Source organism: Larimichthys crocea, chromosome XIII, assembly GCF_000972845.2.
Source record: "Larimichthys crocea isolate SSNF chromosome XIII, L_crocea_2.0, whole genome shotgun sequence".
Taxonomy (NCBI): Eukaryota; Metazoa; Chordata; class Actinopteri; family Sciaenidae; genus Larimichthys; species Larimichthys crocea.
Genome location: NC_040023.1, coordinates 36,436,211 through 36,463,257, shown reverse-complemented (window position 1 = coordinate 36,463,257; position 27,047 = coordinate 36,436,211). Strand labels below are relative to the sequence as shown.

Sequence of the window (27,047 nt, the reverse complement as noted above, 5' to 3'; positions counted from 1 at the left end):
ACCGACTTGTGCGTATGTTGAATCGCTTCATGTAACGTTCATTCAAATCTTTGTCAACGCCTCAAGAATTATCGAGGCAGTGCTGCTGAGAGAAATGTGCAGTATAAGTTCAGAGGACGATACTCAAACCACTTCACCTTAGTGTGCTATTGTTTTGTCTGAGTTCATCTTAATTAATAAATATTTTTGGAATGTTATCAAATGGAGAAAATTAATGGATCCAATCATCTTAAAACCAGTTTCTGTCAACTTCATCTGCATCTGAGTCCATTGTTGGGAAATTGGCAAGAGGACATGTTTTCTTGCATAACCAAAAAGCACTTAATCTCCTGAGTGAGACAATTTGAGACAAAAAGTGCTGAACTTTTTGTGAGAAAACAAAGCTACATTTGGCCGTGAGCCACACAAATCTACGTTTGTCTTTTTCCCCAGTAAAGAGTAAAGATGATGATGATTGTTCCACGTCCCCGTAAATCATTTTAGACATTTACAGGCATTTCCTGTCTTCCTTGCAGCATATCCTTCATTGCTGACTCCCCGTTAAAAAACAGAATATTGCTCTTGGGGGTGATAAGCCAAACGTTAACCAAAGAATTACCCTCGCCTCACCTTAGTACAGTTTAGAGGCTTGCAGAGTGGATTCGCTGAGCAGGAAATCACTTTGTCCGTCAACTGCAGTTGCCCAGTACGGCCCCCCCAAAAAACGAAGAACCCCCCCCACCGATAATCACGTGTACGAGCAGAGATTTAAACCCTTTTGGATTACCTCTGCATGTCTCAATCTGTTATATAGGTCTGTCTGGCGGGTGCTATCCTCCGGCCCAGCTTGGCCTGTCATATTATCTATTTTAATACAACTATTTGCTCCCATTGGACGGAAAGCTAAAGGGGCAGATTAAAGTGGTGTTTATAAGCCACTCCCGTCATGACTGGCACACACACACACACACACACACACACACACACACACAGAAGAAGAACATTATGGTCTCTTCGCATCTGCTGTTGGGTTAGATTCAGGCTCCTCGTCTGGTTCGATGGCAAAGACAAGAAACACATTTTACATTTACACTAAGTTAACACTGTCATCCAGAGTGACAGAGGAATTACAAGGGATTACAAGTAACTTGCAGCAAGACTTTTCATTATTGACTCATTTATCCTAGTGAATACATAAACAAATTAAAAAATACATCCAAAAGACAAATATCATCTAAGAATCGTGTTTTTACATTCTAAAATATCAATTTTCACGAGCTGATACGTAGGAGACGATGGTCTTTGCTATTTCACTTTTGAAAATGTCTCAATTAACTCTCTCGCCTGCAGCCCTCACCGTCCGTCTCAACCACCATTTTATCTCGTTCTGACTGAGCTGGAATTGACCTGGACTGGATGAAGGTGGTCTCTATAGCCCTTCAGCGAGGAGATGAGCGGCGATGAGAGGTCCTTGATGAGATGAGAGAGAAGAGAAAAAAAAAAACCTTTCTAGCTGAATTACTGTGACCAACGTGGGAATGATCGCATGCATTAACTTCTGGGGAACAAAATAATCCCTGTAGGGGCCTCTGGGGGGCCTGAGACAGACAGACATTTTACATAATGTATTAGCTCCTTGTGTGATCAGTCACACTAACTGCTCTTTGACTAGTAATGTGTCAAAAATGAAGATTCCTACCACTGGTTCAAGCACAATGTTGGTTGTTTCCTCTAAAGGGTTTCTGCACAGTAGAGGTGGCTCAGATCTACAATGTGAGATCCTAACTTTCTCACCTGAACTCTTCCTGTGTACGTTCTCCTTTGACATCGGTCTGAATACACTTTTGCATTGTAGCGGACAGAAAGCTGAGAAGCCGTTGAGTCATGCCGTTGGCTCTCTAGTTAGGTAGATTATGAGCATTTGGATGTTACAGTACATTAGCAGATTAGTTATTGTTTTTGGGGGAGATTCAGATTATTTCTAGTTAGTACATAATAAAGAGCTGAATTTGCCTTGTTTACCCATTCAGACAGCAGCAGCAGTGAGCTATCTTTTGCAAGACACTGGCCTGAACATCAGGAGCAATTTGGCATTCAGCATTTTGCCTGAGGACACAAAGTCATGTGGATTGGAGGACCAAGGGACTGAACCGCTGACGCTCATTGTGAATGTTTCAGTCTCTGAACTTTATTTCTTTATGCGGAAAGAAAACAAAACAGCTCATGATTCTACTTGTCAACTCACCCTTCCCAGCTCGTAAATACGATGTTTTTGTCCTGGTATCTCCTGGGCCAGGTACAACTCAATTGAAATTGTTGACCTTTTGATGGCACTAGAACAAAACGTCAGTGAATTTGTACAGTTTGTTGTAATCCTCTTTAGAGTATCATTGTCTGTGCCAAATTTTATTACCATCAGTCCAATGGCTTACAAGATACTCCACTTCACACCAAGGTGTAGGATGCAGCGCTACACGCAGAGCCACAGTGGTTTTGGTTATTTACACGTTAACTTCTGTTTTTTAAAGATGCCTCGTCTGCTAAATAAAGTAACTTGTGTCCGTGTTTGTTTATTGTTAAGATAGAATTCATAATCTGTGTTGAACATTGAATCGTTGTATATCATCAGTGGTACCCTACAGTCTACTGGTTTATATTGATTTCCACCAGCAAATGGTGCTACAGCCACAAATTAAGGCGATTCAGTCCATTTAACAAACATATACCAATTTGTATAAATTATCTTTAAGTGTTTTTTAAATTAAAGTCAGCCTTTGGCCTGATTGGGTTTGGATAGAAGAAGATATTCTTCAGTTTATTATTTAAAGAAGACGAGGCCAGCCAGACAGACTTTTTGATTTTAATTTCAACCTTTAGTTACAGTTTGATTGTACGGATGCCAAACCTTCAATCACCTTGTTTTAATTTAAGGTTTGCTATCAAATGAAGTGATACATAAGTAGCTTATTTTTTTAAGTTTTGACATGAGATATGTTGTATATAAACCTCAGCTTAGTGCTACTCCTTGTTTTAACCCTCTGTGCAATCGGCCGCAATGGCAAAAGAAATTGATTTTGCCATTGATAGAACCCCAGAGGGTTTAAAACATGTTTTTAATCTTGATCTTGTGGCCTCTTCTGCAGTGAAAGCAAACTAGTTAATGAAGTCATCGTCCTCGCTGTCTCCTAAAACTGTAATCTTCAAAAAATGATTTCAGCGATAAATGACTTTCCATGAAAGACGGCTGATCGGTGCAGAAACCTGCTGAAGGAGACAGGAGACCCCTGTTGATGATTTATCAGCTTGTAGTGATGTAACAAAAATTGTAAAAACCTGCTGTTGCTGCCATCTAGTGGTTAGAAATCCACCCACTTTGTCATTGCACTGACTGCATAATGCAAAATGACATCACTGTGGAGTGAGGTCATGTGTGAAACATGTAGAGGGTTCATCACCATTTAGGATGTTAACCCTGCAGGGAGAGAGGAAGTGACTCAGACTATTAATAAGCATTTGATGTTCAGGCCTTTCACATTTGAACTACATGTATTTATCTGTCCTGTTCAAACACAAAGCATTCATTTAAACTCCAGACATCGAGGGTTAAAATCCATCCAATTAACCAGGGAACAGAAACTCGTTTAAAAGCTAATTTTGGTTAAATGTGTGTGAAGAAATGAGTAAGTTTAACGAGTAAATAACTCAGCTTGAATCCCTGTAGAGTGTGCTCTTCTTTTGTACGTTAGTAGGTTTGCATCACTGACTGAATTCAGACTTCTTGATTTAAGGTGAAACACTGAGAGACGATTAAAACATTTGAAAGACGAAAGCAAAAAAAAGCCAAACTGGCCTCCTGGTGGATGCGTTTTTACAGGTTTCTTTCTGCCAAGCACCCACCTGTGTGTAGTTTGTAGTGCTTTCTGAATTAATGAAACACAGGAACGTCTCTCTGTGGTTTTTCAAAATAGCTTCATGCTGATTTTTCCCTGCAAGAAACGCTCCCAGATTTCTCATAGATGTTGAGCGATCTCACAAAGACATGCAAGCATCTGTTTGGTTGCTTCCACTAACAGCCATTCGGCATTTAAAGTGGTTCAATCTCTCCAAATTTGACTCAATTAACTTCACAAATGCAAGTACAGCAAAGCCAAACTGCTGATTCATTCCCATTCAGCCACTCAGGCAGTATTGATACATATTGATTAGACATTACAGTGGAAGCAGTTGCTGAGGCAATATCATTATTGGCAGTTGGTGCGAGGGGCTTGTGTGCAAACATAAAATGACCCATGAGCTCCTGCAGTATATTATCTGGAGATGTAATGTGAACTTTAATGTGTGGAGATCTTCTGCAAATACAAAACAAGGAGGTGTTAACTGTCATTGTTTCAGTAGCTGCTTGTGAGGAAAGTGTGATTCTGATTTTATAAGAGGATGAAAAATCAAAACAAGATGATTTAATAAACAAAGAAAGATGAATAACATCCATTTAAAGGCGCAGTTGGTTGCAAATCATATCTGGGAATCATCTTTCAGCACCAGCAACAGGTATGACGCGTGATCCCACCTGCCTGGAACCTAAACTGATGCGTTTGGAGACAAATTTTTGCGCTCCCACTTTTCATCACTGCGTCCCTGCTGAACGGCCACACCGACTCCCCCCTTTGCCTTTTGTTTCCGAGGTGGAGCCTGATACCCCGACTTCTCCAAACTGAACCGCCGGCTGGAGCAGACGGACAAGATAGAAACTGGGACCAGCAGTCGTGGCACAGATCTGGGACGCAGCAGATCGGGGAGGGACCATAAAGGCGGTTGCAAAGGAAGGAGGAGGAGGATTTTGTGGAGCGCTTTGAACGGTTGAATCATTTTTTTTACAACACACGGCAGAGCTTCGAGAAAGATGAATTCTTTCATCCTGCTGTCGCTTTTTGCCACGGTTATCGTCGGAAAGTCACCTCGGCTGAAATTTGTTGTGCACGGTAGGCACTGCTGGATTTTCTAAACGTTGTCAGACAATTATTCATGTCGCCCTGCATGTTTTATTAATGTGTGTGTGCTGTGTATGGTGGGTAGTGGGTTAATGGATGCGTGAACGGATGAATGGATGAATGCATGAAGTGAGAGTTTAGTCACGAGGTGATGTGGCCAGTTATTTCCAGTTCTCCTCATTATGAGCCGTGTTGTCCTCAGAGGAAGCTGCACAAACATTAAGCCATATTGACGCGGTTCCACCTCTGGATCCATCTGTTAAAACACCGCCCTCCCCCCCATCACTGACCGAGTAGTAAATTACGCGCTCCACCGTCCAGGCCCCGCACACATGTTCACACACTATAACAGGATGAGCATCTGGAGGAAAACTAATTCTGTTGTGTCGTCTGGATGTTAACAAGAGATCATGCGCTGGACACTGTGTGCACACTCGCACGAAGCCACGTTTGGATCATTTGGATTTGATTTGTGCAACTTGTGGCTTTGTCTCATGGTCTTTATGACAACTTGTGTGTTTGGCTTTATGTCAGTACCAGTTCACCGTGTGCTCTTCTTTAAAATCCACCTCTGCATCGCTGGTTGTTTGTCAGTTAGGGGCGCCTATAAGGCTCCGATTGGCCACCGTCCGTCCATCCTCACCTCTAGGCGCACCGAGCAGAATAAAACCAAGAAGCGCTCAAAAACAACCTCTCCCCCTGCCATCTGGAGGAACATGGCGCCAATTCGCCCTACACACACACACACACACACACACACACACACACACACACACCTAAACACCGGTCTGCCACCGCCGTAACGCATTACTGTGAAATATGACTCTTTGGGGGGTTGACACAGTCACTGTAGCTCCCGCGTCCTTGCGGAGCTGCAATGCGGGACACGGCAGCTGCTTCACACTGCAGCAGAGGAGTCCGGCTCTTGCATTGCTTTAGGGTTTGCAGCCGCCAGAAATGCATTGGCTACATGTACACACATACAGACCCAAGAGGGAGAAAGGGAGGGGACAGCAATGAATGGAAAATTCCAAGCCGACTCCTTGTTTTCTATTCCACTCACGCTTTTTTACACCTCACACAGTCTACTAATGTATTCAGCAATCAGTAAGGATGGGGGCTGTGTGTCAAGTTATCTGTATCTACATCCCCCTCCCCTCCCCACGCATGGGCACAGTACAAAAAACGCACAAGATGACGGCCCCGGACGTGCATGTCATATCAATCAAATTCTTTGTTATGCAATTGCAGGGTGAGCTATGAATGCCTGTCAGACACACACACACACACACACACACACACACACACACACACAAAGGGTTACATATACACACACAGTGTAGAGCACACAGGTAGAAAACTGTCAGAGGAAATCCATCAAAGGTCAGTTTGATCCTGAAGTGCGAAACCTTCACCAGGAGCTGGCTCAGTTTCAGCACCACGGACAGCGTCGAGGTCCTCAGATGGTTACATGTCCCCACTTTACACGCTCGGGAGATTCACAAACCTTCAAGGAACTGTTTGATGTCTTATATCAGGATTTAGATGAATCCAGTTCAGTGTATGGGTAAGGTTAGGCATGCTGCCACGGATTTATTGTAGGGTTAGGTAAATGCATTACACCGAATTCATTTGGCACACACTTTAGTGCATTAAACCTCAGTAGGAACATGATGTATTTGAACGTAGTAAGTGCATCTCTCCTGAACAAACAACTGAGAGCATACAAGCACAATATATTCTACTTTGATGGATATAATTCGAATGTTTTTGCTGGAATTGTTTTAGAGAGATTAGTCCACCTTTGTGATATGATACTAACGCAAAGCGATTCAACAAAAGCCTCCAAAATGCCTGTGAAGCTGAATTTACACATCTCTGAAACGTCAAGAGTGCATATTAGACTGCAGTTATCTCTACCTGCATTTACATGTAATAAGCACATGACATGAAAGAATACATATTAATTAGTACTGATTAATATTTACACGTGATTATTTTGTCCGTGGTAGGTTTATCAGAGCGTTCTCTCTGAAAACTGATGCCAGCTTCTCATGAGAACACAGTGACAGTGAGATAGACCTGAAACAGTAAAGTTGCAGGTGAAAGGAGTAGAGTATATAAGTGGTATTTATATTATATTTATAGTTAAGAGAATATTACAGATCAAACATGAAACTAAGAGAAAGGCACAACTGATCTCTGAAATCTCCAGCACCATGGACAGCACAATGGGTTTATAAGTACACAGCACAGTTGGACTGCTGAAATTTCAAAGCCATGGTCGGGGGGTCATGGATTCTAGCTTGCATCAAAAAGTCGGACAGATTAGACCAACATGCCCGACACTCTCTCTGCTACTGTACTTGGGAATGGAGAGGGGGGATGGCAGGGTAACAAGTCAGATGTGGGGTTAGGGTTGTAGCAACGCCCCTCAAATCACCATCTGATGAAAAGTGGCCCCTTTCATGTGGCACAGACACTTGAGCCAATGATAATAAATATGCATGAGTGCCGTTTTCATAAAATCTATGTATTTATGTACAATGTATGCAAGTATGTGTGAACGTATGTATATGTATAGAGGATATGTGCTTCTCTTCACTGTATAGGAATGCATTAGGATTAAGATTCGTTCATGAAAAGGAAAGAAAATGCAAGTCTGCCCTACTTTACTCTATATTATTATGCGTACGCACCTCAGTTTGAATGTGTCTGCTTTAGAGTGACAATGATATCAAAAGGCAGAGAGAGGAACATAAAGAGAGAGACTCAAAATCAGAGACATGAAAGCAGAGAAAAGAGGCGAAACATCCAGAGAAATGCAGAGAAAAGGGAGCGAAGGAGCTCATCTCAAGGCTAATTTGATGTCTACGACTGCATTCCAAATATCAGAACATGTTGGCAAAGTTCAGCCATCGTTTCTTTTGACCTTTTCTCTCAGTTGAAGGCCTGAACATATCAATGCAAAACCCCTATTGAACCAAGGGCCTAATTGATTTTCTGGTCAAGTTCATAATGGAGGACACAAAACAACAATGCAATGAAGGAGTCTATGTAAATGAAATACGCAGCTTTTAGAGGATCTGCTGGTGCCGAACAGAAAACTTCAAAAGTGCTTCAAAGTCTTCTCTATCGAAACCTGTTTGATGTTTGCTGCTGCTGTTTTTTTCATATCCAGAATGCTTTATTCATGCACGACTGTAAACTATGCTCGAAAACAACATCTGTGCTTTTCTCTCTTTGTTAATTAGCACATTTCTTAATTCTCTAATCTGTACCTTTTAAAAGAGACTCAGTAATTTCAAAACATGCTTTTTCTCTAACTCTACTGCCAAAAATTCAAGGTTTTCACCAACGATTAAATGTCTAAGGGAAAAAGAAAAAGAGACATATGCTGACACATAGAGATGCAAAAGAGCTTAAAAGAGGAGCTAGGAGTCCAGATTCTGTTGTATACATGTGACCCTTCTGATGTTGTGTTCAGAGACACCTGGAGTAAGACATGTTAAAATTACTGTACATTCTGTTCCACCTTTGTGCTTTTGGTTGTTTAAAGCAATTCTCAAGGGGGTTGTGAGATAATTTCCAGGGGTCACCAAATGGCCGTGGAGCATAAAATAACATATTGTGGGAAAACAGCAAAATGGGAGGCAGGCAGCAGCTCTCAGCAATTTTGATTCAACACAGGGAACAACAACTCAAAAACACTATATACTATAGGTTTTTTAAAATGACCACAGTATGGGGATGTGTAAATTACTGTTCTTTTATTGGTCTAAAACAGATGTGTTGACTGTGGAGGAGCCATTATTTCAATACCAACTGAAGCCAAAATTTAAATGAGTTTGTTTTTCCGTCTGTGTGCAAAGCAATAAGTCCTCCTCTGTGAGTTTTGGTAGGTTGATGGGATACATTACAGTAAGAACAGTTTTAAGGGGACAGGATCTCTGGTCCAACTTTCTGTCCAGTCAGAGATAGGTGGATGAACTTTGTTTCTATGTTTGTCTTTATTGTAACTCAATTACAATATTAATCAATTGTATCTAGCGTAACTAACAAATAGTCTTTGTCATTTTGTTATCTTAGAATGAGAGCTACATTACATCTACAGACGAGGCAGGTCCTCTTTGACAGAGTCCATCGTATTGGATGATTCTACTGTTTCTACAGTACAAATAATGGAGAAAACCAATGTTTAGCACCGGGTCTTTCGTAGGAACCATTTCATCTGTTTCTCTTTCACACAACTTATGCTAAATAAACTAATGCACACTCTCTGGTATACTCTAAGTAGCTGGTGGTTTGGCAGTATATTTGGTTTACAGCTTTTGATTTGGACTCTTTGATCTTCATGTAAAGTCTGTCTCTGTTTTTGAAGAATTTAATTAACGTGGGTACACTTGGGAAGCTCTGAAGTGCTGCTTGTTAACGTTAATGCCAATCTGTGTGTTTGCCAGCTACTGGGTGTTCCTCCCAAGATCGCCTGACAGTGACATATATATATTCCTTAAACCATCCATCACATTGGCCTCGCTTGTTCGTTCCTCACTTGCTTGAAGTACAAGCTTCATCAATTAGATGCCCCCCCAATCAGAGAGACCACTGTTTCCATAGAAACTTAGTTGGTTGGCTAGCAACCAGTGATCACTACCACTTCATCTTTGCTGTCAGAGTGAACGTCTTCTTTATTTCAGGGATGAGAAGAAAAATCATTGCAAATACTGTGTAACCATGACCCTGCGATCACCTCTTGTCATTATTAGTATATCAATTTCTATTGGTGCCAAGCAAAATGCATCATCAGCTTGGAATTAAATTTAGATTTTATTTTCTACTCATGAAGAATCTTTGTTGAAATATATACACATTAACAATTCAAACAAACAATTTCTTCTTTTATTTTTTTTGGTCATGATCATGTTGGTAATATTATCTGTTGCTCTGTTAAGCACGTACCTGGCTGGGTTTCTACAAAGCTTTTAAACTCTCCAGACTGGAATTGTATGAAATACCTCTTGACAAAATAAATGGAGAAGTGTTGGTCTGTGGAGCAGAGACCAAATAAAAGAAAGAGGCTGGCAGCTCTATTAGAGGGATTGAAACTGTAATGTTTTATAAACCCCCTATTTTAATTATATGCTAGTCCTCTTTAGTCACAGCATTTCTTTGTAAGACTCTTACAGATACTTTTAGTACATGTTCTACATGTCTTAAATAGCAGCATCTTATCTATTTTTAAGTGAAGGCACAGTTGCAGTTCAGTTATGTGTGAGTCTGATTGGATGGATGAATCAGAAATGCCAAAATGAACATTTGAGCCTTCTGGAGGTGTCCTGAGTATAATTCAACCAAGCATCTGTGGTGGTATTTGCCCACATGATTATTTCAGTGATATTTATGCTCCCACCAAATGCCCTTTTCCTCTAACACCCCAGCCAGGTTTCCTGTAAAGGCTCCCTGTTTAATCTAAAACCACAAAGGGCACTAACGTCAGATCGAATGTTTTGGTAAATCAAACCAGTTCATAGCCAGGAGTCTCTCTCATAGTGACGGCGGATTAAATATAGATTAAAATCCAGAGGTTTGGCGTTTTGCCATCAGGGCTTCTAGACTTTGATTTGACCTGCCTGAGGAGCTTAGGCCGCTAAATCTGGATCAGCTTTTTAAATAACTTCCTGAAACTCAATTTTGCTTTCCTGTGTTGACCTTTTGTTATTGTTGTTGACCCCTGATTTATGAATCTTTTGTATTACAGTCTTGTCTTCTCGATTTACTGTAATTTGTGAAGTGCTCTTGATTGGAAAAATGCTGTACTGCATATTCTTACAGTACTTGGTAGCACTCATAATTAGTTGTGGCAGTGTATCCCTTGTTTTTAGAATAAATTGAATTGAGTTCAGTTCATTTACACTAATTAAACTTTATTACCACAGGGCACATTTTCTTTGCACAAACAAAAACATACATTTTAACAATGTTTTGTTATGATCCACAGAGCCCTCCAGGTTCCACTTCAACAAACCTGAGAACTACATCAGCATGTACCACCAGGAGGGGAGCGACACATTGTATCTGGGCGGCCAGGCGATGGTCTACGTGTTGACATTCACTAACAGAGGGGTCCGCGACCTACAGGTACAGTTTACTTTTAACTGATTTTGCTGACTTGTGCGCATATCCCTCTAGTAGAATATCTTGGGCGATTTAATCTCCAGACAGTCTTTTGTAAGGATGCCATGTAGAGAGTAATTATAAAAAGATCATTTTCCAGCCACCACTTGAAATTCGAAATACTGCCAAACCAAGTGAGTCAATTACAAAAACCACTTTGGCAACCAACCAATGTTTGAAAGTGCGGTTTATACATAAGGCTTACATAAACATGAAAGCAGGGACCTAAAAGGACTACAGGTACTTTAAACCTGGGTTTAAGGCCATGTTATGTTGCTTGTTAAATCTTGTGTCAGGACTGTTTGTCACTTTCAGCCTGAGCAGAGGTTTAATCAGGCAGACTGACTTTAAATGCCTGTGTGGTTGTGCAGGGCATTTAAATCGAGGCTGAATTTGAAAACTTGCCTGAGATGGTTCTGGTTTGAGTCTCCTGGTTAGGGAAGCACCCCTTCGCTCCTCCCTTACTGTCTTTACTAAGGTACCCTTGAGCAAAGCATTTGGCCGTGGTTGTACTGGACAGCTTCCAACTTGGCTGCAAAAAAAACAACTAACTCAGGAAAAATGTTCAACATGATAACTAAGTAGGAAGGAAAACTAAATGTATCATTTCAAAATATGTATTCCACCCCAACTCTGTTTGCCAGACTGGATGATAACAAATAAAGTTGCCCTCTTGCTGCGAGGGCGACGCAGAGAGAGATGAGACGGCTGGCCCGCCGCTGACCCAGTTCAGCTCAGTTGAGGGCTGAGGAAGTTAGGTCATGCATACATTTATGAAGCTACACCTATCTGTGTGTGTGAGGAAATATAATTGACTGAGCTAATAATGTCAACACAGGCTTAGGACTACATAGTGTGTGGGCTGCAGTGTCAGCACTGACACTGTAAGCTCGGTGTTTGATCCAGATACGACAATGCCCCTTTATCCAGAACGACTGCAGACTTAGTGTTGGGGTTTCCTCTGTGGAGACAAAAAGACAGGTGGAAAAACAAAGATCGGTGATGTCTTTGACACTGAAGGACAATTTTTGATGCTTGATGGTGTGTTTTTCTTACTCGCAGGTTAGTATATCGGAGCATAATAAATTTACAATTCTTAAAAACAGCTACAGTAAACATCAGCTCATGGTGTCAGCCATACAGAAAGAGCAAGGGCTTCTTTTCTGAGATTCAACAATTGCATTGGGATACATTTATTATTAAAAAGTCATCTACTACTCTGCTTTTGAAAGGAATTGTAGGGAATGTGAAGTAAAGGAGGCAAATTAAGTTACCGCAGGCGTAGAAGAAGAATGCAAATTACCCATTTAAAGACAGCATGAGTCTTTGAATGCAGTGAGCATTGCGGAGTGGTGTTAACTAACGTGGTGGATGTTTGCTGTGAGGATTGTTTAGCAGCTGCAGCAGGGTCGTTGCAGTGTGAAAGAACTTGGCACAAACTAACCAGTCCTTCCTCCTACAGATCCCCGCAGCGTCCGATCAGACTGCGATTGACACCTGCAAGGCCAAGGCTGCACCACTCGAGGTAGAAGCTCATCCTCCATCACTTCGGCAAAACACTCTCCTCCTCCATCAGTGTGTAATCATCCTGTTTCTCATCATCATCGTCATCATCATCTGCCCTTGAGATAGGTACTATAACAGTTTTAATTCTCTTATTTTAGATGAGGATAATGTTTTCCTTAAGAGACCAAATAATAATAATAAAAACACAAATATGCAATAAAGAAATAAATACATATGAAATGCAAATTTATACAAATTACACCGGAGACTTCACCCCCAAGACAATCAAAGCAAACAATGCACTTGATGAGCGAGCTGTTGATAATTGCAGTGAGTGATGAGGTTCCATGGAGAGAGACGGAGAGAACACCGGGAGTCTAACGCAATATTCAACCTGAAATGAGTGTGGGGAAGTGTGCAGTGTAGCTTAATACGCTGCTTGTCTTGGAAAATAAAGACATCCAAGTGACTCTGGCATGAGAATCAGACGTCTTTGTCTTTAAAGGTTGTACTTAAAATACCAAGACCATTTTACATCGATTCCAACGTCCAACAGGAAATTAACAAGCTCACTGAAGTTAAGGTTTCAGTTATACTCTGTGTTAAATTCCAGATTTACTCAATAGCAAAAAAAAAAGGAATTCACTTTCACCTATCTATGTAGACAAATTAAATTTTTGTAAGTTTTGTGAATTCTCATATCACATTTCTTGGATTTCAATGGGTTGTAGCACCGTCGATATTGCAGGTTACAGGATGTCCACTGGACCAGAAAGACTTTATTTCAGTACACAGATTAATAATATAATGAACACATATCAACAGACACATACATTATTTTCATGTAACTTATATGTGGGGAGCCAGTAGCAGTCCGTTATGCTCATGTTTTACGGGGCCAAGCTTGAAGAAGCCTCCAAAATTCGAGCATTAGTGCCTGGTGAGCAACTTTTATTGGAACGAATGGGGCAACGTCTTAAAATATAGTAACATATTCATACCTCACAATGAAATTTCAGTTGTATTCAGTATATTGCTTCAGAATAGAAAAATTATATTTAGAGCTGCTTGAATCCCTTCAGTCTCCAGTCCAGGTGTGCCAAGCTTTATATAAACATAAAGGAGTGTTAGTCCTAATTTAACACAAGTAATATATTCTCTGTAAAGGCAGCATGTCAATTGGAGTCTATTGTGACAACCATAAACATATTGTCTTCAGGACAAAACCACTTTTGCGATTCAATTGGTTTAAATACCACTGCACTGCTACCCATATCTCACAGCAGTGAGTAGAAGTGTTACTGGCACAAAACAAAGAAGTCTTTTTCTGTACAAACAGAGCTAAAGGTTCCACAGTCTGGCAGTGGCAGATGGTGGAAGAGGAGAATATCCTGAGCGACGCAGTAAATCTTCACCAATAAAGCCAGTGGTGCTTCAGTGATAAACAGCCTCACGGATTGTGGAAGACTTTACCACTGCAGGGAGATGGATCTCCTAGTCGCCTGTCCACCTCATCTTCAGTTTGTCCAGAGCACACAGTCTCCAAAAGCCCAATGTGAAAATGCACCAAATATGGTCCAGGCTGAGTATTACAAGAACAAAGTTCATCTTAATTAAAGCTAATCTTAGATCTTATTTTAACACTATAAGTCATTATCCTTAATGACCTAATCATCAACTCTCGCCAGGAGGCTTTTAGGTTGAGATTAACTCTGGATAAGTGTCCGCTCAATTTACACTTACAGATCAGTTATAGTCCCAAGGAAAACTAATCAGCTTATGAAAACAGCTGTGTAATGTCCTCTGTGGCTGCTTACAGTAGGAGCTTTGTCTGTAAAAAGCACACAAGCTACTCAGAGGACTCACTGGACTCCAAAAACACTGGTCGTCTACTTTCACAACTTTATAGACGTGTCATACTAGAGTATGCTGTTTCAATAAAAGGTGGTCACCCATTTATTCGGAAATCTATGGCCATATAAGAACGTAGATACAGGCAACACATTCTGAACTCATCAAATACTGCTGCTTGGAGCCCCAATGCTTTAAAATTTGATGCTTTGTTTTCACACAAGGCATGAACAATTGTCTCCTGGGTGAAAGTCCTGTGTCCGTGGCCAATCAATTCATCCACAGCCCTTCCGTATGCAGACTTTCTTGCGTACCTACAGTATAGCATCATATTTTGAGGTCTGCAATATTGCATGAGTTGGGAGTGAGAACAGGCTGATACTAGAGAATTTGGCAAACTCTGTTCACTTATGATCAATGACGAAGGTTCAGTTTGGGAAAGATTGTAGAAAGACATGAACTCTGATCTGCATGAAGCTACTTGCCTGCACAATACCCTAACCTCCATGCCTAACCTAACCTAAAGGGTACACTACTTCCTGCACTGGCACTGAACATTGGCTTTGGACATAAATCATAAATAGATATGGATATAATTCTTAGGGATACTGGGATGGTATTCAGTGAGCATTGTTTCTTAGCAGTGGGAGAGTTTCTTGCAGTAAAATCACAAGAACTTGAGACCAGCTTTAACCTGATATGAGAAATGAAGCTACTGAGGCGGACAGTACTTTGAGGCTGATATTAGCTACTGGCCCCAGTAAGACAAATTAGTTTATTGCTTTGCGTGACAGAATATATGAATCTCTAAAACTGACCTTATAACCTAATTTAAAACTAATTCTAATGTTATAACCCCAGTCCAAAATGTCTTGTGTGAACCATGCAAATCAAATAACTACAATTATTTCCCTCAAGAACACAAAGTACCCAAAGTAAACTTGCATACATACTCACACACAAACATTACCCCGCCCCACCCACCCGCCCACCCGGCCACCTACACACACTTACACAATCTCTGGCCACTTGTCTTTTGGACGTACTGATGTACTCTCTCCATCTCCAGTTTGTACTCATCTCGTTTCCATACGAATTTGATTGTTTTATTTTAAAAGTACAATTTTGTAAAAGACACACGACAACATACTTGATTCGTATGACCCAAAAACCAGAATACTCTATTTGTTTTCATCCTCCATCTAGTAATGTCTTGTAGGGTAGCAGTCAGTTTTCTGTACTTGATGAATAAGTGATGCATATGGAGTATTGCAGTGTTGTACTGCAGGGCTAAGCCTCCTGTGTGTTTTCTGCCAACAATGCTCAGTGCATGGATTGCCTGCCATTTTTTTCTTAAATCGCTCTCTGAGCAATCCGCTTTCTCTCCTGTAATCGGTTTTGTGCTGTCGCCTCGCTTTGTTTCACTCTCCCTCTGTTCCAACGTCCTCTCTTCCCCTGTTTGTTTCCTCAATCCCATGCTCTGTCTGTTGTTTTCATTCTCTCTTCCTTTCCAATCACTTTTTGAAACACTCTACACTGTTTTGCCTCTCCTGTCTGACTGCATATATTTAATCCCTCTCCCATTCGGTGCTTTTTTCCCTCCCTCTCTCTCGTAGTTCTGCTTCATTTTCTGCTTTCGTCCCTCTTTCTCTCACAGCTGGAGTGTGATAATTTCATTACCGTCATTCAGAAAGTAAATGACACAATCGTAGTATGTGGGACAAATGCTGGAAGCCCCAGGTGCTGGATGCTGGTAAGAGTTGTTTTTTTCCTTATTCCTTGAAATGCTTACAAATCCTCACACAGCTGCTCCTCAAGTCTAAACAGTCCCAAGATCGATTGTGATTAGCATTTATTTATTTGCTCACTTATTCTTTCTGCTGGTTAGATGAAGCCCAGAAGTTATTTATTCCTAAGGAGGATGTTTTGACTAATGCATGTCCCGATGGATAAGATGAAATTTCCTAAGCTGTGTGGTGACAAAGATTACTCTGAGTGTTGGGAAAACCGTATCATGTATAATGTATGATGCATGCCTGGAATGTTTCGTCTCCTTGCAGGTAAACGACACTGTACTGACTGACGTCCAAGGCAACGGGCAGATAGCATCAGCCTCTGACATCTCACCACCCTACCCTTCCCAAAGGTCTATCAGCTTGCCTGCAGGTAATATATGCAAAATGAAACGGCATGCAGGAGGCACCGCTATGAAATATTCCAGAAAGAGAAGAGTTTTGTGGTTGCCAGTGAACCCGGTGAAATAATCTGCAGCTGGAGGCAGATAACAGGTGCACTTAGTTAAGATAATTGGGTTCTGTGTGGGCAGAAGAAGTATGGGTAATTTAAAGCTTATTTGATTGGATGATACATACCAGATGGGTGGTCCTCTTGAATGGTGCATGGTGCATTCCATTTAAACCTGGAAGTTTCCAGTGGAAATTTTCAACTTGAACACCCCCTAAAGCTGGATTTCTGACTCGGAAAGTGAAGGTAACTTTATGAACCCTGACCTTAAAGTCCTTAAAGTCCAAGATGGCATCGATCTACAGCCATGAAAGCTGTAGTTGTATGTAAATATCATACACAGAGTGCTGTCCAACTTCTATCCACTACGGTTGTATGTGCCAAAAAAGCAAAACAGAACACGTGATGCATTGTTCAACTTTATTTATTGCCAACAAAAGCTAACATGGTTGGTTTTCCAAACTTCATTCCCACGTCTGATCTGGTTGTAAAGTAACAGATTCACATTAGCAAATACAGGTGAGGGGGTTTGCTACCTCACCAACCAAAAACAAAACACACTGAAGAACGTACAATTCACCTGTCAAGTCTCATAACAAAGCCGTCCTACCAAGAAAAGTAACATCAGTCGTTTTAAAAATGATAAATATATAACGTTACTCTAGAGCCTCTGGGTTTTCTAAATACATAAAGTCATATTAACCCAAATGCGATACCTCCCTTAACTTGACAGTTAAGACATTTTAACACCAAACATGATCTCAACCAGCCATAACTGTTTTTGAATGCACCAATAAAAATCAATGTTCTACAAATTGGAGCTTCAGTCCTTTTGAAAGATAATTTGATGGTTGAGATTGGTGGATTTGTTGATCACAACCGGCGGCAATACAGTACATTTTTTATTTGACCATCTATTTTATAATCAGTATCTTGCTTTAACTTTAGACAAAACAATAGTTTCTACTTTCACTTCCACTCATGGAAGTAATGAATGGGGTGATGTTTGGGTGAGCTGAGAATGGAGTAGTTTTCCCCTGACTGAAGTCTGGCTGCGTTCCATTTTTAAAGATTTAAGTGTCACCATTTCAAGTTTGAAGTCTATTTATTTTTTATTTTTTCAAAAAGGTGTCACTTTTTCAAATATCTTATTTTGGAAACGAAGCCGTCTTGAATTCTTTATAATAACTTTGAGCAGCTCAGCTTCACCCGTGAGTCCCGCGCTCCCGGGAGCAATCTGTCTGTTATTATCACTCTGTGTTCATAACATGCAAATGAGTAGATGCGTTTACCTAAAGTGCCTTACATTACTTCAGTGACGCTCTGCAAGATATATGGGTTAGTGGAGTTTAATAGCTGAGACGGATCTAATGCCTGAAAATAACATTCCATCCTAACCGGTAAATATCTGGGTTTCTTTCTCCTGTGCGTTAAGATTAATGGTGGGTAAGCTTCCATTTGTATTTTCATTTTGTACATTTGTCAAAGAATTGACCTCAGGAAAATCATTTCTGAGCTACCATAAACAGAAATGGAACGCTTGAGTAGCTTTTGAATCAATTCTACAATACAAATGAGCGTCATGTAGCCTAAGTGAAGGCTATTGAGTGAGTGATGCAGTTCACTGAAGAGCTGAATCGAAACCTTTATCAGTACAGCTCGTTCTTCCTGCAGTATTTAGCTGCATAGGCCTTGTATAACATCCTCCTTTCAGAACAGCATTAATAGGAAGAAAAACAGAATAAATCCCGGGAAGCACAACGACACAGGGCCAACATGACCCAAGGATGGTCAGAGAGAGTTGTAATGATTTTATTCTTCCTGTGCCTTAGCAGATGATATATGTAATTTGTAACATCACCGGGGAATCTCACCACCCTGTGTGCCAAACACACAAGATCCAGCCATCTGCCGTTGTGCATTCACATAGAAAAAAAGAAGAAGAAGAAAAATCTCATGGAAAACTAAAATGGAGCTGATGAATAACTGACTGCACAAACAGATTCAGAAAGAATTCTGCAGACTTTTGGATGCTGAAGCAAAAAGAAGGCACCGCGCAACGGTAACTAACCAGACAAATTTTATATATATATATGCCTGCAGGTTTTGTTTACCTCCCTAGTGTCAAGGTACATACAGTACATAATATCTGAGGAAACGTATTCCAGCATCCACAGACTGACGGTCTGCTACTTTGTACCAATCCTTGTCGTTGCCAGTGGCGATCTTATCCGGGGTTTCATCGTCGTCCTCTCAGCATCACAGCTCTCCTTATTCAAAGCAGCAACAGTTTGTCCGTCTCGCTACTTAGCAACGGCAGCGATAAAGGCTGTTATCAAATGAAGTGATAGCGCACACCTCCTGCAATGCTAATAAGATGTTACATTTCGCAGATCCAGCACTCCTCAACTGAATAAAAAGCCAATCTTTGGGGGTGTAGCACAGGACTTCAGTGGCTCGGGCCCTCTCCACAGGGGGAAACCTAACTCCTAATTGTTTGATGACTGAGAAGTGCGCGGTCACTTTGGCTAAACGGAGATGTTTGAAATCAAACCGTGTTCACGGCGCATAATGAGGGACGGATGAAGTGGCTGTTGGTTAAAGCGTCTAACGCGGATGGATTGTTTGTGGAGACACTCAGAAATTAGTGAGAGGTTAGTTTGCACAGCGAGATGCTCCTCCAGATGGGGGATCGATTGCTGGAGCAACGAGCCGGCCCCTTCGCCTCGAGTTGAGCAGCATTCTAATAACGATCTGTCCCAATTAAGATGTTACTACCACGAATACTTACCCTGTGCATCGCCATGGAGACGGAGCTTTAAGTGGTTAGGTTATAGCGAGATGGTGATTGGTGGCTGCTCATCAGTGCTGCCACATACTCTGCCTTGATGCCTTCTTTGCTCTTGCTCTACTTTTTCTCCTTCTGTTTTTTTCCTCTCTGTGGCCTCCTGGGATTCATTTTCTTCTTCCCTCCCCCTCTCTGTGTTTAATGTTCACACTGTTGTGCCTCTCTCTCCTTCAGCTTCAGTGAATCCCCCTCCCCTGACCCTCCAATGTCTCTTCCTCCCTCTCTGAACCTTGAACCTCCTCTTTTATTTACCCACTGTTCACGTCTCCTCCTCTCTCCGTCTCTTTTTCTTTTCTCCCCCTCGCTGTCTCAGATGGGAGTCTGTATTCTGCCATGTCGTCGGTGGCGGGTCACGCCGGCTCGATCCGCCGTACGTTTGGCTCCCAGAAACTCCTGAAGACGGAGAACGTTTGGCTGCTGAGTGAGTAGGAGGAGGGGTGTCATGCAGAAACTGTAAAGGTTCAGTCTAATGAATATGGAGAGGGTGGGTGGTTCTCTCTCTCTTTCTATCTCTCTAAATCACACACTGTCATTGCAACTGGAAAAATGACATGTAGGTGTATTCGCTGCCTTTATGTTTATGGTTTGAGTCATGTTATTTAAAGCAGTAAAATGCAAATCAGAAACCACTGAGTGATTCTCACAGCGTCCTCGTATTAATATTAAACCACACGGTTGAATATTAGCAGTATGTCCTTAAATAAGGTGATCATGGAATAAGACTAGCCATTGCTCGACCCGCGAGATGTCTTGAAGGTTCCTTGGAAGCAAAGTGATGATGTCTCATTGGTTTAAATCTCGTCACCAGATCCGCAGTTTGCTGGTGCGGCCATAATCCCATCTTCACAAAAGTTCAAGGAGGAGATCTACTTCTTCTTCAGTGAGATCAACAAGACAGCCCGAGTGGACGAGGAGCCTTACAGGGCCCGCATTGGCCGAATCTGCACGGTAAACATCCCACTTACGTGACCGTGTTTGTTGTTTTTCCTAATCTTGCAGCTTCATGTCACATTGCACGAATCTGAGTTGTTACAGAAAACCACTGGTTGAAAGTGAATTACTAATTAGGTGAACTTAACGCTTCAAAGATCAAACAAATCCCTAATTTGAGCCCTGTGTGATTCATGACTCACCTTGAGCACGAATCCTTAATGATTAAAAATGAGCCTCAGATCTAAGGAGCAAGGATAAGAGCAGAGAGAATATGGTTTGATATTTTTGTCTGATGGTTATCCACCTCGAGTGTTAAAAGGAAATTCCTGAAGTGGACAGGTTATGAAATGACACAAGTCTTTGCTATTTCACTATGAGATGAGAACATCAATTATCTTTTTCAGCTCCATGTGTTGAGGTGTTAATTTGTGAGTGTTAGCGGTGCTGCTAGGTGGATTTTATTACCTTTGAACAGAGCTAGGCTCCAGCAGATGTTTCCTGTAATTTGCTAGATGGAGCTTCATATTTATTTATCATATGACGGTACAGATGTTAAGGTGGTACTGATATGTTCTTCTAAGTCATGACACAAAGGAAAGCCTATTTCTGTTAAGCAGACGGATCTCCGGGGCTCGTTTAACCTAGAATTTGTGAACCTGTTGGTCTCCTGGTTGTACATCCAATGATTAACTGGATTTTCTTCAGACTGAGCAAATTGCACAAAGCGAGTGAGGATCTGAAGTTAACACCCTGGACCAAACTCTCTGGTTTAGCACCAAAGCCTATGATAACTGCTTTTTAATCCACAATGTTCATTATCTGTTTTCACATATGTAAAATGCACAGATCTTTAATTAATCTCGCTGGGTCCAGCAGTTGTTGCTCGGTGAATTGCTACATTAATGTGTATGCTGTCCGTGATAAAACAGTCTCTTCTTGTTTTCAGTTGTGCTAAATACAAAATATGCAAATAAGACAGCTTTTGCCGGAGGGCTCCTTTAACAGAGCTGGGTTCGCTGTTTCCACCCGCCTACAGTCTTTGTGCTGAGCTATGCTGCACACATCTTGGACCAGTCTGTGCAGTGAATGCTCAGAGACAGACAGAAGCACCAAGATGTCACATATCATAATGTTCCTATAAGGGATAGAAAGGAAGTCCTGGTGTCCATCAGGACCAACTGGTTGCTCTATTATGACTCCGTCACAATGTCACAGTGGTTTTATGTCATTTCCAGGTGGATGAAGGGGGCATCAAAGCCCTGCTGGCAGACTCGTGGACCACCTTCATGAAGGCCCGGGTCATGTGCGGTGCAGGAACCACACAGCAGCAGTACAACAACATGAAACAGGCGGTGGTGCTGACCGCGCAGGACAAAAGGGCCGGGGTCATGTACGGCCTCTTTTCCAACGCATGGTGAGCTGGAACATCCTGAACACTCTGACTATGTCTGCAGTTTAACTGGCTCAAGGGGAATTATGCATGGATGTGATCCTTTTATGCCATTATGGGATATCTAACAAAGAAAGAACAAAGACGCTTTGTTGTGTTGCATGAAGCTGGAATCTTCAAAGATAGTCCTCTGTGAACCTAATCAGAGAGGGCTGGCTACATGTGTAATGCATGGGACAACCTACACACAAATATGAAAGAAACAACCATGCAAACACATCGGAGCGTGTTCATACATGTGCGGTGCAGAGAAGCATTATTCCGTAATGTATCTGTGGTAGCTGTAAGGCTAATTATAATATTTTAGGATTAACATGAGACTGCAGATGACTGGAAACATTTTGACACAATATTACAGTAATACAGTACAATATTATTTAGTCCTTTTATGCAGAGGGACATGAAAGCTCAATGTACAATACAATATCGTAAAGAAAGAAGTTGTAAAGTACGACATAACCATGAAGGAGATTGATCATGGATGATTTATATTCTGAAAATCAGTTTTGGTCGTTCAGGTTTAGTGAAAACAGAACATGCAAATAACGCAATGCAACAAACTGATAACACAATAAATGATACAAAACTCAAGAATAACACAGTAACTGACACTCAGACACCCACGCAGCGGTACGCACCACATACCAGCAGCACCTACTGACACAAACACATAATACACACTCCCACACAAAGCGTATCATTATATCAGATTTTAAGAAAAGTTTCGAGCGCATTTAACTGTAACAGCAGTTTTCTGTGGGAACGAGAATCTGCCAAAGGATTGTTGAATGTTTGCGAGTCATGTTCCAGTGTTTTCAGCTGTCATACTCCTGATAATACAAGTAGGCTTCAGAGCAGATTGTGCTCTAATTTTCTGCAAGATCGGGCCAAAAAATGTCTCTATTTGTTTACCAAAAGAAAAACTTTAGTTTCCCTTGTGAAATGTGCTAAACGTTGCACATTTTTAATTACAATATGTTTTCAAAACTGCAATACACACATGCACAGCGCATGGTGCATGATATTTTCTTCCTTTTGTTGTGTCTTTGTTAAAGGTGAGTCTAAATGCAGGAAGAACAGATCTATTTGTGTGTAATAATTTACAATAGTGAACCCAAATGTGTTGTTAGAGTTTGTTTATGCTACTCACAGATTAAAAAATATATACACATGATTTTACTATTCATGGTGGAGGATGAATTAAGGAGTCTCACAATCTTCCTGAGGAAAGAAGCTGCTGTATAGTCTGTTGGTGCAGCAGTGGATACTTCTGTGCTGCTTGCCAGGTGGCTGCAGGGTGAATGTTTGTTGCTGCGGTTGGTATTGTCTTTTAGCCGTGCACACAACACAATGACAAAGTCTTTCCAATGAAGGTCGAAGATGAGGAGTTGGTCTTCAACTTGCAGAAAAACTAAATGAAGAATCAGTCAAATCACAATAACAGAAAGTGATCCTACAGGAGTATTTGGGCAATAGATACTGTAGAAGATGCATTTACCCATTTTTGTTCGTACACCTGTAAAATACACAAAACAATGTGTAAATAAGATATTGTTAGAGTTCTTGGAACTCCAGTGCCAGTGCAATAAGGTGTACTTGTTAATCCACTATGTTGTTGAAGGCATTTGAAGATAAACTCGCTGTTTCAACTTGCCTCCAGTCTTTGTACTAGGCGACAAAGATCTTGGACCCTGAAGGAAAAGGAAAATCTTCCAACATTGGAGTATTCTAACACAGGAGTGAAAGGGAGTCCTGGTATCTGGGTCAGAGGTTGCTACGAGCCCTGGGTCGAGCTAGAATGTATCTGTATACGTGCATGTCGACTCGTCTGCTTTTGTCGATATAATTACTCCTTCTCTCTGCCTTTGTTCAGGGGCAGAACAGTGATCTGTGCTTACTCCATCGAAGATATTGACCAGGCTTTCTCCACATCTAAACTGAGGGGCTACAGCAGTCCATTCATTGGCACTCGCCCTGGGATGGTAAGAAAAACTAATGAGGGCTTTCTTTCTTTCTTTTTTTGTCACAAAAACAGCACTGAGAGAAAAAAAAAGAGGCGATGGTATGAGTCAGCCTTTATTTCAGAGGTGAATAGATTAGTGCTATTTCTGAAAGCCATGAGTTAATAACTGAGAAGCAATTTCCAACTCTTTGTCTAAGGGCATTTTGTTTATTCCAGAGCCCAGCCTAGTCTGAAACAATAACTCACTTCTCCTCTCAGTGTGTGCGCAAAAACTCGTCAGTAGGAGGTCCCAACGAAATCAAGAACCTCGGGGTGATCAGATACCACCCAGAGATCGAAGATGTGATCCGGCCCGTCGGTGTGGCTCCGCTGGATCTGCCGACAGATGACCAGATCACACACACCGTGGCTGACATTGTCCTGGCTGTCAATGACGAGCACTACAGCGTCCTGTACCTCGGAACAGGTTTGTGTGCATGTAAATATGCATCTGTGTGCACTAGATGAATGTATCGAACATGGTTAGACCCTTTACTTTGCCATATAGAGTTTGAATGTCTGTCTTATGATTAAATATGGGACCGGTTGCTGTGCTTGTGTTCTCTCTCTGTGATGGAGAGCAGTGATCGTGGTTAAGGGAAGTTATTTGGGGTCTGCCGTGATATGTAGTTACATTAGAGGGTGCACGTCAGCTACAGGGGAGCTCATGGAAGCTGCGTGCATATGATCTGTAACACACAACTATAAATCAATCACTGACTCTAATCTTCACCTTTTATCTTAACTCTAACCCTAACCTGTGTTGGAAATGTGGCATTAAAGCTGTATCAGTCATATTTCTGCAACTAGGAGGCAGAGTAACTTCAAAACAAACAATATTTGAGCAAACTTGTCTAAAGAGTGTGATGCAGACTGCAAATGGCTGTGATAGTGCTACATTCTTATGTGAATGTGTGGATCCTCATGTAGCCTATGCATAAAACATCTCTGGATTTCAGCGGTCACAGACTCTTAATAGCAAACATGAGCCAGAGACAAGAGTCAGTGTTGAAACAGTTTATTGAACCCGAGTGGAGACAGGATGAGGTCTTGCAGTGAAGGGGGCTGGTGGTGGCAGATGTCCAGGAGGTGAAGAGATGTATGGTTAATAGGATATGTGGAGCACAGATCGCTCATGGTTAATCACAGATCACAACACTTGTTACCACAAGAAAGTCTGAACAATCCAGCAGAGTCTGGGAGGTGGAGCTGGGTTTTTGTGCTGCATGGGTTGATGATTGATGGATGATGGATGATGAGGTGAGTAAAAAACCAGACACCCAACATTATCCATTCCAGTCCACCTTTACTGGTTCCTGAGGGTTTTATTGCCCTTTAAATCAGGTTGCACAATCTTTAGAGACTAGAGAGAACAGTTTACTTTTTAACAAGGCTGATTTTAGGAATCCTGTTATCATGCACATAGTAAGGTCATTGCAGCGAACATTAATATTTATGCAGCAGATCTAAAAACTGTAGTTAAACCTGACAGGAGAGAAACTTGTTGTGTGATCATCAGTGTTAAGAATTAACATTATCATCCCACTGGCCCTAGAACAAGGGGCCCTAAGATCTGGGGACATCAGGTTTTTCGCTTTAAACAGCTGATTGCTGCTTGTGGAAATGAGGCTGAGAGGGAGTAAGACATTAAATCTGCTGTAAAACTAAAACTATGAGCTCAAGAGAGACTAAAAAGCTCAGCAGAGGGAAATTATACTAAGTCTCAGTGAATTTGTTCCTGTGGCAACCACTTTCACGACACAGTTATCTAATTATTTGTCAATACAAAGAATAAATTGAAGCTACTTAAAACGGGAGCGCATCTTTACTACCTGTGTGATGGCCTTGCCGCTCATGTAACAACCTCATTTCCAAAGAAGTAGAATAGAATAGAAAGAAAGTGTTATGAAATGTTGGAACGGGGTCACGTTCAGCACTCTGCTGCGTCACCTCTTCTTTTAACAACACCCTGTGAGCGTCTGAGAACCGAGGACACAGATTCCTATAATCTTGAAAGTGGAATGTTTTCCTGTTCTTGCTTCATGTGCAGGTCGGCTTTCAGCAGCGTAACAGTCCGGGGTCATAGTCCTTTGTCATCATTTATAGTCTGGTCTAGTCTATATATGGTTTCCTCTTTGAGTTGTAGAGTTTCAGCTTGTGGGACAAACTGTGTTCACAGCTGAGGGTTTGAAAGTGTTCCTCAGCCCATGTACAGAGATTTTTTCTTTTAACGAGATTCTTCAGTTTCTTTGCCATGTTATGTTGAGAAACTCTCAAACTGTTGCACTGTTTGCTTTCACAGAGTACTGAACCCCTCCCCATCCTTATGTCACGGAGACTCACCTGCAGCCAATGAACCTCGTTAACTGAGTTTCACCAGGTGTTTTCTTTTAGCCCTTGTGTTTTGTTGCCGTGCTGGCGTCAGAATAAAAGATTTCTCAGTTTCGACATAAGAAAAGTTTTCTCTGTGCTGTCTTTAATTAAATATGGGGTTTCAGTGTTTTGCACGGTTACATTTCTTTGTTTCTATCTACATTTTACACAGCGTGCCAACCTTTTTTGGAAATTGGGTTGTACTTGTTGTTCACTGGAGTCCGTTGTAGCAATGATGCCTTGATCACAGAGCTAGGAAATTACATTTCTGGGTAAAAGGTATCTAACAACCAAACGATATGCAAAAATAAAGCTAAGATTTAATTCTGAAAAGATATTTTCATATATATTAATCTACTCATCTGCTTTGCTTCTGTTTGTTGGTTATTCTGGCAATAAAAGTAATAGACACACTTACATATCAGGACAAGTGAGTCATACTGTCGTGGTTTTTCCGTGGCTGCCGAAGTCGGTCTGTGGATACTTGAAAAGAAAAGAACTGCAACTCTTCTTGACTTGAATAATTAGGACTTTATTCAAAGAAACAAGTGAGTTTGAGATGCATCTCTTCCAAGCCTCATGCCAAATTGTCCCAATAGTTCTTCCAATCCTTTTTCCTTCCTCCTTTTGGGCTAGGTCTTATATCCCCAAGAATGCATACATAAGCAACTCTAAAGAGGGCCTGCATACTGTCTTTCC

General features: G+C 41.3%; 1 protein-coding gene across 1 annotated transcript in view; it reads left to right on the top strand.

The window, feature by feature from the left end:
* The first annotated feature begins 4,492 nt into the window (after positions 1 to 4,492).
* Positions 4,493 to 27,047, top strand: part of si:ch211-113g11.6 (semaphorin-7A) — a 38,590-nt gene continuing 16,035 nt past the window's right edge. The window contains exons 1-10 of the mRNA XM_010737145.3: positions 4,493 to 4,958; positions 10,966 to 11,105; positions 12,604 to 12,666; positions 16,156 to 16,251; positions 16,559 to 16,664; positions 19,904 to 20,011; positions 20,399 to 20,538; positions 21,759 to 21,937; positions 23,847 to 23,955; positions 24,195 to 24,402. Of these exons, the coding sequence (XP_010735447.2) occupies positions 4,880 to 4,958; positions 10,966 to 11,105; positions 12,604 to 12,666; positions 16,156 to 16,251; positions 16,559 to 16,664; positions 19,904 to 20,011; positions 20,399 to 20,538; positions 21,759 to 21,937; positions 23,847 to 23,955; positions 24,195 to 24,402 (1,228 nt within the window). The 5' untranslated portion in view covers positions 4,493 to 4,879. The remainder of the gene's footprint in view (positions 4,959 to 10,965; positions 11,106 to 12,603; positions 12,667 to 16,155; positions 16,252 to 16,558; positions 16,665 to 19,903; positions 20,012 to 20,398; positions 20,539 to 21,758; positions 21,938 to 23,846; positions 23,956 to 24,194; positions 24,403 to 27,047) is intronic.